The sequence below is a fragment of the Microtus ochrogaster genome, chromosome 24, assembly GCF_000317375.1.
Source record: "Microtus ochrogaster isolate Prairie Vole_2 chromosome 24, MicOch1.0, whole genome shotgun sequence".
Lineage (NCBI taxonomy): Eukaryota > Metazoa > Chordata > Mammalia > Rodentia > Cricetidae > Microtus > Microtus ochrogaster.
Window position 1 is genome coordinate 34,104,549 of NC_022024.1, and position 11,880 is coordinate 34,116,428.

General features: G+C 47.2%; 1 protein-coding gene across 1 annotated transcript in view; it reads right to left on the reverse strand.

Annotated features, from left to right (window-relative positions):
* The window catches only part of LOC101990347 (tetratricopeptide repeat protein 41-like), a 44,610-nt gene that overhangs the window by 32,042 nt on the left and 688 nt on the right, over positions 1–11,880 (reverse strand). Inside the window, 3 exon segments of the mRNA XM_005358223.2 lie at positions 1–187; positions 3,444–3,639; positions 9,152–10,093. The exon segment at positions 1–187 is cut by the window's left edge and continues 1 nt beyond it. Coding sequence (XP_005358280.1) covers positions 1–187; positions 3,444–3,639; positions 9,152–9,944 — 1,176 coding nt within the window. The 5' untranslated portion in view covers positions 9,945–10,093.

The following is an 11,880-nucleotide window of genomic DNA, read 5'->3' on the forward strand; positions in this document are numbered from 1 at the left end:
GAAGTAGTGGATCACAGTCATGATGTCACTGCTTTCGCACGTGCTTCCCACAAAGTACGGGATCATCAACACTCCGGGATGTTTGCTTCTGAAGTCGCTGACCCAGCTGGCGATGAGAGTGGATTTCCCACAGCCGCGTTCTCCAGACAAGAGCAAAATCGACTTATAAGTCGGAAGGGAATTTACTCTGAAAAACAGAAGGGTAAGTGGCAGGCACGGATATTTACCAAGAACGGGAAGGAGAGGAGACATTTTCCCTCTAAGAGAGGTGATACTCTGGCCTGAGTCAGGAGGCTTCAGGAGGCTTCAATCATCCCTCCTCGGACCTGTAGCTTTGTACAACATGAGGTTAGTAGAGAAGAGATGGGAACTTCAGAAGGCTCCTCTGGCTAGACAGACCCTAGGACTGTCCGACGTGAACTTCAAGTACAGTCAAGTTGGCAGCCTCAGAGGATTGCTTGAAAGACTGAAATAAAAATTCTCAAGTAGGTCACTAAAAAGCCGCCATTTTGCAATAATTCCGTCTTCATCGATATAAATTGGGAATCAACGCTCTATTACTTAAATTCCTTCATTAATAATTTCTTTTCTTTTTATTTATTTACTATTTATTATTATTTGGGGTGGGTGGAGACAGAGTTTCTCTGTGTAGCCCTGGCCTGGCAGTCCTGGAACTCACTCTGTAGACCAGGCTGGCTCAAACTCACAGATCCATCTGCCTCTTCCTCTCAAGTGCTGGGATGAAAGGCGTGCGCCACCACTGCCAGGCTTACACGGATAACTTTCAAAACTGGGATTTAATTTTGAGTCCTTCTTCTACCTCTGCCATCAGCCTTGTTGAAATATGTCATCTAGGTGACCTGGGAGACCAGACAGCCAGCAGTTCATCATACACACACACACACACACACACACACACACACACACACCCCGCGCCTTTTCTCTAGCCTCGGGGCTTCTGTATTTTCAGTTCTGTCTGGAATGTTCTTCCAGGTCCTGTTTCCAGGTTTGCATAGCGGCTGCCTCGCGCGTTTCTATTGGTTACCCACACATCACTTCATCACCCAGGCCTTCCCTTGCCCTATCCGCCGGCCCCTTCCATTTCAGTTTGCTCCACTGGCCCTTGAAGACATGGAGCACACTGCACACCTCATACATGCTGCTTAGGTAGTCCCTGTGCCCAGGATCAAATGCCACAGGGGGCGGGGATGAAACTGTGTGCGACCCCAAGCGGGTCAAACCAACGAGTACAAACACAGATGAGGTGCACCTGCGTAAACAGAGACAGAGTCATCATGGACGTCACGGACGACAAATGGAACCCTTCTTACTAAAAACTCTACTGCTAGAAGGCTGATGTATGACCTGGCGTGGCAGCACATGCTTATAATGTCAGTATTCGGGAGACATGGACGGGAAGATATCCAGGAGTTTAAGGCCGTCCTAGAACACAGAGTGAGTTTGAGGCCAGCCAGGGCTACGCAGTGAGATCGCGTCTGAAGGAGACAGAAAGAGAGAAGTGAAGAAAGAAGTTGGTATTGCAGTTATGCTTTACACCTTAGAACGAGGATCGTTCTTCTATTGATTTACATACAGCGTTCAGGAACACGCAGTACGGGGCAGTGTTCCGGATGGTAGAGCAAACAGAGCCCTAAGTGTTTCCACACAGTTAAAAAGACTACCTAATCACTGTGCTCTTACTGGGTCCAATTTAAATTCTTCAATTAAAAAAAAAAAACAAAAAAAAAACAATGGCCTATTCAAAAACAATAAAACACTGAGAATCTACAAAGCAAAAACGTTAGTTTTAAAGTACACCGTTGATTTTCATTATACAAGGATATATAACCATCACTGCTATTTAACTCCAAAATGCACCCAGTATCTCCAAAAACCTCTGTCCCCTTAATAGTCACCTTCCTTTCCGTCCCCACTCTCTCTCAGCAGAAACACCCTGACTCTGCTTCTGCCGACTCGCTTATACCAGCCTAACATCGTTAACCTCTGCATTCGCCTACAGTCTGGAAAGCGTCAGCTGACTCTCACGCTGCCGTGACCTAGCATGGGCACCCAGATCCACCAGAAAGCTCGGTGGCCGCGCTGTTGCGCCTAGGATAGGAACTACGAAGGCCTGCCGGTGCCATCCCGGCTACTGAGGCCTTACTTCAAATCACAGAATTCTTACAGAATAAAGGAGATCTACAGGAAGAGCTAGAGGAGGAGACTGAAAAGAACATTCTACAGAGGCTGCCTGTCCTTAGAAATGAGACTTGGAGGGACGCTATCCATAACCACAGCCCTCTATGTCACCCCATCCATCAGTGCCTCTGGGTGGGAAACGGGTCTATGAGCACCACCGGTGGAAGAGAGGTGGGGGCTGGCTGTTCTGTGCAGGACACCAGATAAACCTAAAATGACTGCATGCATTGTGGGTAATAAGCTGATTCCTTATCAACCCAAGTATGATGTGGTCCAGATCCTAGTAAGTGCCTGGTGAACATATCAATACAATGTATACTGACATAGGCGGAAGCTCTTTGTAAATGACTGAATCACGTTCATTCTCCTTAGTTTCTTCTGCTTACGGTCATTCCACAATCCTCAGGGATTCGTTAAGCAGATGTTGATGGATGAGACTGAAAAGGACCGCCCCTTGGTCCTTCAGAGTCCCCTTTTCACCTCGAGAGCCCGTGAAATACAGAAAAAGCTTCAAAACAGCAGAACGGCTAGCTGTGGCGCCTGTCCTGGAACTAGCTCTTGTAGACCAGGCTGGCCTCGAACTCACAGAGATCCGCCTGCCTCTGCCTCCCGAGTGCTGAGATTAAAGATGTGCACCACCACCGCCCGGCTTCTGAAGCAAAGCTTCTACAGTCTTTTTCTTTTTCTTTTTTATTCTTCCTTTAACTGAATTTTTAATCTAAATTTTTGCAATTTTTAAATATTAAAATATAATTACATAATTTCCCCTCCCTCTCATCCCATGCTCCCCATCCTCTTAAATTTATAACCTCTTCTTCCTTCATTACTATTGTATTATATTTATATGTATATACATGCATAAATATGTAAGTATAACTTGCCGAGTCTGGTTAGCGCTGCTTGTACGTATGTGATTTCAGGGCTGGCCCACTTGGATTAGATAACTAATTAGAAGGCTCACCCAGGGAGGACTAATTTTCCATCTCTCAGCAGTAATTAGCAGCTTGTAGTTCTTTGTCTGTGAGTGAAGTCCCCTGAGATGTCCCTCTTCCACATTAGAATGTCTCCTGGTGTCACAGCTCAGGGCTGGTTGCAGCAGCCATCCTGCTGAGGCACTGCCAGGGTAGACTCTCACAGGGTCTTTCTGACAGAAACTTACTGGGAAAGGGAGGCCAGACAGTCTGGATTTGGAGGCTCACATTACCTTAGCCCTGTAAAATAAAGAGGATTTCTGAACCTCTTACCTGAGGATGGAGTCTAGGCCCGAATCTGCTGTGGTTCTGTCGGAGTCTGTCCTGTTGGAGTCAAGCCCGACATCTTTTAAGGCAAATCTTTCCAGGATTTCGAAAGTCCTGTTGGACTCCTTGGAGACAACAAAAACCTGCTTGCACTTCTCAGCGAAGTCTTCATGGTACAAACGCTCAAGACTGTGTTTGTAGTCTCGACGGTGAGAAAGATAAATGAGGTATTAGATTTGTAGTTTGGCATCTTCGGTTCTGCGTGACCCTGTGTGACCCTGCGTGACCCTTCTAAGTGCCCACCCTTTCGTGTCTGTACCGCTCTCTCTCTCTATGGCTATGCCATATTCTATGGCCCAATGTATATATTAGTGAGAACAACCACAGTCCAGGGGTTCTCAGCCTTCCTAATGCTGCAGCCCCTTAACACAGTTCCTCGTGGTGCGGCGACCCCCGACCATAAAATTACTCCGTTGCTACTTCATAACTTTCATTTTTTCCTCTGCTATGAATCATAATATAAATGTCTGATATGCATCCTCCCCAAAGGGCCACAGCCCACAGCTTGGAAACCACTGCCGTGGGCAGACCATGTAACCTTCCTGGTGCCATTTGTACGCAGAATCAAACTTTCATGACCTGAGAGCAACAAGGATAGAACACAAATTTAGACTTGATACATACATTCTGTTTTCTATTCCGACTGCTAGCTAGTACAGAGGTTCAGTTTTCAGGCATGCATGTACATGCGTGTCCTCCAGGGCACAGGTTGGGGAGGAAGCTTTTTCTTCTTCAGGTAAAATGTTCCAACGTGGATGATAGCCATAGGCATAGATGCAGCTTTGCCATAGGGGGAGTCTTCTAAATTCTGATACATATGGAGGACCAGATAACTAGATGATCTCTAATGCTCATTCCGGCTCCAATTTGCTTCAGTTCCAAACCCACTGCCTGGTTAGGGTCAGGGCGTTCTGGCCTACCAAAATACCCTCCTGTCTTTGAAGAGACACATATTCCCAAGTTTAATCTGCTTGCAGACATGGAAGGTGGGGAATGAAGGAGAGTATCAATAAATGAAACAAAACACACGTAGTCTGGTAGATTCCCAAAAGACACAGCTTGTACCTCCACAACTACCTGGGCCTTCCTGAGGTTGAGATTCGGCCCAGAATAGACTTAGACACCCAGTTTGGCCAAGGCCAACTCTAAGATCCAAGAGCTTCAACAGAATTTAGGAGGACCTTACAAGTCTCCTGAACTAACCTTGGCCACCACTGCGGCGGTTTCTCTGTGAACAGTAGAAGGACTTGACATTCGTTTTGAAAGCTAGCATTTCCATCCATGTGTCATGGAACTTCTAAGCATCAAGTCCTCGCTGAAACAAGATGATCAGCATGAGGATGAGGAAGGGTCCGAGAACGAGAATATGAAAATGTGGATTCCAAAAATAGGAATGTAGAAATAAAAAAAGTATAAAATGTAAGCCTAGGAGAATGAGAAGAGACTCTCAGCAGCTTGAGGATGAACTATTAGCAGTGGGTAACTCCGCTTTAAAACCCATAGCTCTGTTTACAAAGCCAGAGCATCTCTCTGCAAACTGAGAGCTAGCCTGCGGATATGAGCTGAGTCAACTTTTAGGAAAGAGATACATGACCTCTGGGTTACGCATTATCCCTGCTATGTGAAACTGGCAATCAAAGGGGAGAGCACAGGGCTTCAGGAAACACTACCTGAAAGTACCAAGGCAGACAACAGATTAAGTACAAACACTAGTTTAACTGAGAAACTCTGTTAATAGAGATTGTAAAGTAAGGCAATCTGTATCTGAGTTTTACCTTGAGATTGTAGAAATTCCTTTGTTCAGACCTAATGCTTGGTGCCCCTACAATAAAAAGGTGGGTTCAAGCCGGGCAGTGGTGGCGCACACCTTTAATCCCAAGCACTCGGGAGGCAGAGACAGGCGGATCTCTATGAGTTCGAGGCCAGCCTGGTCTACAAGAGCTAGTTCCAGGACAGGCTCCAAAGCTACAGAGAAATCTTGTCTTGAAAAAACAAAAACAAAAGTGGGTTCAGAAATTGGCCTCTGCCACAGTCTTACAAAAAACAAACAAACATCTCTGGCTGTGGTCTCAGCTAGTTATAAGCTTTTTGTGCCCCATGGAGATTTTTTATTTTATTTTTTAAATTTTTTTCCTGGATTCTGGTTTCTGGAATAAAGTTTGCTTCTGGGTTATTAGACTTTGGTGGTCTGTCCCCATCTTTGCGTGACCCCCCTGGACCCAACAGATGACAGGTGCAGCTGACCCAGCCACCACACGTGCCTGCACATACATGAAGACACACACACACACACACACGCACACACGCATATACACTGACAACTCTACATTGCTTTTCGGCGGCTACCAGCTGACCAAATGGTTTCCTACGGCCCTGGCTGTAGACTATGAGAGCCTCACTCCACTTGAGTCATTATTAAAGGGGCCACAAGGAAAGAATTTAACACCTGCTTCCAAAACATTTTTTATAATTTATGTAATATAAATAATTTACATTAATATTATTTAATTGTACGTTTATAATTTATATAACATAAACAATTGATATTATAGAACCCATTATGAATCTTCTTATTCATTGAGTGTATATAAATCCATTTAAGAACAAAGCCTGGGGGCTGAAGAGATGGCTCAGCAGTTAAGAGTGCATATGCTCTTGCCAAGGGCCTGAGTTCAGTTCCCAGCACCCCCTCAGGCGGCTCGCAATTATCTGGCACCTTCTGGGGTCAGAGGGCACCTGCACTCAGAGCACAGACCTCCACATGCGTACTCACACATGCATACACACATGTAATTTGAAAGTAAGAGTGAAACAAGAAGAAAGTCTAAAGTAAGCTAACCTTTCGGGAATATTCAAAACCGAGGGCTAATGAGGCCCAACAAGACCTGAGTTTATCCCTGAAAGAAGGAGAAAAGCAATTGCTCGGTGCTCCCCTCGGGCCTCCACATGCCTACTGCTGCACAAGTGCCCTCTGCAGACACATGCACATCATACACACGCATGCATATCCAGAACATTCAAGAACTAACATAAATACCGGAACGAAATAAGGTGGCCTTAATCCAGACATACAGAAAAGCCCGGTTCTTTTACACACTAGCGACTGTTAATCAGGTAGGTTTCAGGTTGAGATCAATAAGAGAATATTAATTAATATGAGCCACAGTTATGCAGGTACTCTTCCAGATCCTATTTGCTGTAAGAATTTCCTCAGGCTAACATGTTCTGGGCACTGTGTTTAGATGCTTTGCTTTTTTTTTTTTATATATTACTTTCGAGGTATTTACTGTTGAACTTTTTTATACAAGAAACCAGTGCTTATCAAGAGTAACTTGCAAACTCAACAGCTTGGAACTGGAAACTCTAGGACCTAGCACAGGCTGGACCGAGAGTCGGAACCCTGTCCCCGCAGCCATCCTTTTCTTGGCCGCCTCGCATCCCCTGGCTTGCACTGCACTTCAGGAGCAGCCCTGGATTAGCATCTGGGCCTCCTTCGGCCTCAGTTCTCATTCTTCAGCTCATGACTGCTCTTCCCGATACAAGATTAGCTCAGCAGAACACCACTTGGCCCCAGTGGCTGAGTCAAATGCAAACATATGACCCAGCTCAGGCGCTCAGAGGCAGAAGATCCCACTCTAAGAGCCAGAGTCAATCCTTCTGACTTTGAACCTGGAGCTGCTGCAGTCGGTTTTCCTTCCATGACAGGGAATTCAAGGTGTTGAGCCCACATCAGGACAGCAGATCCCAGCTGAGACCCAAGCCCAGGGCTGCCATTTGAGCACCGGGAGGAAGCCTACAGGAACCAGAGCTAAGCCCCGCCTCTGCAGTTCTGTAAGCAAGTTTTAATGCAATAGGATGGGACGGGGCCCAAACTCTGCGAGCCTCCTTTTCTATTGACGTCACCTACAACCAAAAGACTGACAGACTGACGATGTTCTTTTCTGGGGTCCCTCATGGTTTGGCTGACAAACAGTTTCACATCACCGGCACTTAGAGTCATCACCACATCCACCCCTGCTCCTAATCACGTTATAAGGTCTCTTGACTCTCTGGTCCCAGACAGGATCTGAGAATACACCAGCTACTGTGACGTTGTATGCCCACATTCACTAGCCCTTACATTAGAAACTGCAACATTTGTGCCTTGTTCCTTGAGCATGCGACCAAACGTGGTCATCTTCCTACCCGTAAACATACCACATGCTTGTGGACAATTCTCCTTTCGTGCTACTTGACGAGTTTTCTGTCCTGAAGCCTGTCAGGGTGAAGAACCCCTGCCGCACTCTTAAGGGCTGCTGGCTTTCCAATCGCCCGCGTGCACACTCACAGGACAATACTTTCAGAACCCTAACTAAACCACTGTGTTCTGAGGCGATATGATGTGGGGCGGGGCTTCTCACTTTAGCTTGTGTGCAAATCTCCTAGTCAGCTCCCTAAAATGCAAATTCTAATCCAGCAGACCCAGAATGGAATATTAGTTAATTCGTGGATTCCGCGGAGTAGTAAAGGATCCGCAGATAAGGATGTGAGAATCAGAGGGGCCTGACCTTAAGACCTGGATGGGTCCCTTAGGAGTCGTGTGTCACTGGGAAGATGCTTAACCATGGCACGGCCGTTTTCACACGCTCATCAGCCAGACCAGAAGGTTATCCTTCAAGAGCTACACCTTAAAGGTTAAATGTGACACTATGCACACATCACTAGACAATAAAGGATCCTTCTCTAACTGTGGCACACTGGCGTTTAGGACCAGACAGACAGCATCGTGAGGTCTGTCCTGTGAGGTTACGTCCCCAGCCTCTACCCACTAGACACGGTGCTTTTCTTCACTTATGACAACCAAGATTCTCTGCAGATGAGACCAGAGGGGACAAAAATCACCCCTTGAGACCTACACGTGGATGCCAGTGTTCTGGGTCTTCTCTGCTCTAACGTCTAATAATCTCCAGGTGCGCGGTAAGTGCCAAGAGTCTTCTTACGGAGCACCCAGGTTCAGTTCCCAGCATCCATTGCTGGCCCACAGCTGCCTAGAACTCTAGTCCCAGGGGTTCTGACACTTTCTTCTGACTTCCTCAGGCTCCTGCATGAACACAGTGTGTATGCGTGCACTCAGGCGCATGCACACACACACACACACACACAACTATATATTTAAAGAGAGAAACATATGCTACAAGATTATGGTAAAAATTTAAAATGCTTAGTAAGTATATTCAACTATTTGAAAGTCCCTTTCGTGGGCCAGCGAGCTGCCTCAGCAGGCCAAAGCCACTCCCTGCACAAACTGGATTACCTGAGTTCTGATCCTGCAGCTCACAAAAAGCCAGATGTGAAAGCCAGAATCTGTCACCCCGGCACTGTGGGATGGGAAGTGGAGACAGGAAACTGTGGGCCAGTATGTGGGAGTATGCTGGCCACCAGAAGTGAGAGATTTTGCCTCCACAGGACAAAGGGGAGAAAAATGACTCCCCAAGTTGTCCTCTGCCCTTCAAAGGCACCATGGTGTAGTCATGGTGCATGCGTGTACACACACACACATAAACATACATACACACACACGCACGCACACGCACCATGTGTTTAATTCCTTCTCCAGAAGACCCAGGAGACACTGATTGCTAATGGCGGACCTAGCCATCCCTACATTTACTGACCTATGTTTTCCATGATCGTAGGGGCTGGGTAGAGCTTTTCCACAACAGCAGACCAGTCCTTGAAAACCATTTCCCCCAACTCGTCCAGGTCTCTGTAGAATCTGACCTGAAGCCCTTTACCAATGATCTTGGCCTTCAGTTTTCCAACTCTCAGCTTTTCTTCTTGTTTCATCAGAGAAGCTGGGGACAGCTCTTCCTCCTCCTCCTCCTCGCTGAAAGTCCTCAGCAGCAAGTTCGAGGTCCGGAAGTAGAAGAACTGAAATGGGGATTCCTTCTGAAATGCCGCCTGCATGATCTCAAACTCCGTCAGGCTGCAGGTGGGAGTCTGCAGGACCCAAGGGTAGCCATTTTTGGCAGCGATGTACAGATTTTGTTCACCCTTGGACAGACTTGTGAAGTCCTTGACCTTGGTGAACACGAAGGGTGTGTAGCCGGGGAGGAAATCCCCGTAGGTCTGCCCCAGCAGGCAGATGAAGAAGGGGAAGCAGCTATCCACGTAGTCAAGGCAGAGCTTCAGGCTCTGTGAGCGCAGACAGGCATGCTGGCGGAACAGGTTGGCGGTGAAGGACTTATGGACCTTCACAGTGGACCACCTCAGGTCCACAGCTTTGAAGTAGGTGCCCCGGGGGCTGCAGAAGTCATTAAGTCGAGGGAAGATGGTGTTGACCAAGAAGTCTCTCTCTTCTTGGAAGTCGTCTAGAGTGGAGCAGATGTACGGTCGGATGGGTTTCTGGAGTTTTAAGATGGGTTGGCTGCTGTACCTTGCCACAGGTGTGCTTGACTTCGGGTTCATTTCAGCAGCTTAGGGGTGACGTCGCACTTGGAACAAGACAGGTTGTAGCCTGGCTCAACGGCCAAGGCCCCTAGCTTGAGTGCCCTCCTCAGCTGTCCTCTCAACAACCAGTCAGCTTTGCTGAAGTTGCGTCTTGAATTAATCGTGTCCTGAGGAAGAGATGCCGCAGTCAGTCTGGTTACGGAAGGGCAGGAAAGGGCAAACAGATGTATTTTAGGATGACCAGCAGCTTGTGTCCTTCCCTGACTCCCCACAAACCTTTAGCGGAAGAACTAACGACGCATAAGACAAAGGACACAGGGCTTCCATCTTTCCCCAGAGTCCCAGCCCACCTTCCCAGGTCCTCTGACCAACCACTACCCCATAGAAACATAAAGACCAATGCAGGGTGACGGAGAGAAAAGGAAGGCAAGCCCACAAATGGATGCTAAGTCAAGAGGAGCCGCAACAGCCACGAGGACTCATGACAGCCAGAGCAAGAACGGAAATAGGTACAAAGCGGAGGACAGCATGGGGGAAAACAGGCCAAAGACCAAGATCAAGAATGTGGCGGTGGCCAAGCAAAGTCTGTATCCCGGACCCGATTGGGCTCTGTGGCTTCATCTTCAGTTCTACAAGCTCACATACATCCCACCTGCTGGAATTTAATCCCACTGAGCTAACGGAAAACACTCCAATGAAGCCACAGCTATATCCCTGCGAGGGCTAAACATAGTTACAAAAACTACTTCACCGTTCGAGCTTTGTCTCGATACACCTTACTTCCACGCCAGATATTACTTTTTAAATTATATTTATTCCTTTATGGCAAAACATGTCAGAAGCATAAAAGAGTTCCTAAGATCGCCTAACAACATTTAAGCCCATGCCTTTTTTTTAAAAAACGTATGAACTCTCTGCATTGGATTGCTTCAATAATCCCACGAGAGAGAGACCACCACCCTACCACACAGATCAGGAAGCAAAAATCTCGACAGGATAAGCAACGTGTCCAAAGTCACAGTTACTTTAGAATTAATTTACTTATTGAGGGTGGGGGGCGTGTGTGCACCACAGCCAACGGGGAGACATCAGAGGACGACTTTGGAGAGGCAGAGTCGTCTGCCTCCACCACATGGGTTCCAGGGAATGAGCTCAGATTAGCAAACTTGGTAGCAAGTGTCTTTACCCACTGGATCATCACAGGAGCCTGGATATCAAGATTTATCCACAGAGCAGGCTGACTCAGAATGTGTTCATTACAATGTCTCCACATTATAGAGGATAGACCTGAAGTGTTAGGAGACTGTAAGTCAGTCTCCTACCCATGAAAACAACTGCCCATGGGGTTGGAGGAATGGTTCAGTGGTTAAGAGCACTGGCTGCTCCTCCAGAGGTCCTGAGTTTTATATATATATCTGGGGGAGCTATTCATACCCCCAACTGTATTCCCTTTTGCCTATCTGGATTTTCCTTCCAAGTTTAACTGCAAGTCAGGGGACCAATGGCCTTAGAGCTGCTCAAGAACTATGACAAAAATCACAACCAAGGTAGCCATTGACAGTAGTAGCCATAAACATACGTGGTAAAGAGAACTAGCCAGGACTGATGGTGCACTGCTTTAATCCCAGCAACTGGGAGGCAGCGGCGAGTGGAGGCCAGACCTGTCTACACAGTGAGTTCCAGGACAGCCACGGCTACACAGAGAGATGACTCCATGGATAAGAACACTTGTTCGTGAAGGGGACCAGGGTTCAGTCCCAAGCACTCACAGGGTGGCTCACTAGGAAGCAAGAGAATCAGATCCAAAGGTAAGGAGCTTTAAAACCCCATCCAGTATGTTGCTGGGGGAAGAAGGACAGAGCAAAATGGAAACTAGAGATGGGTCAGAGGACAAAAGTCAGAAAAACGGACACAAGGAAAACTCACTAGGAACCCCAGAAACTGCGCGCGCGCG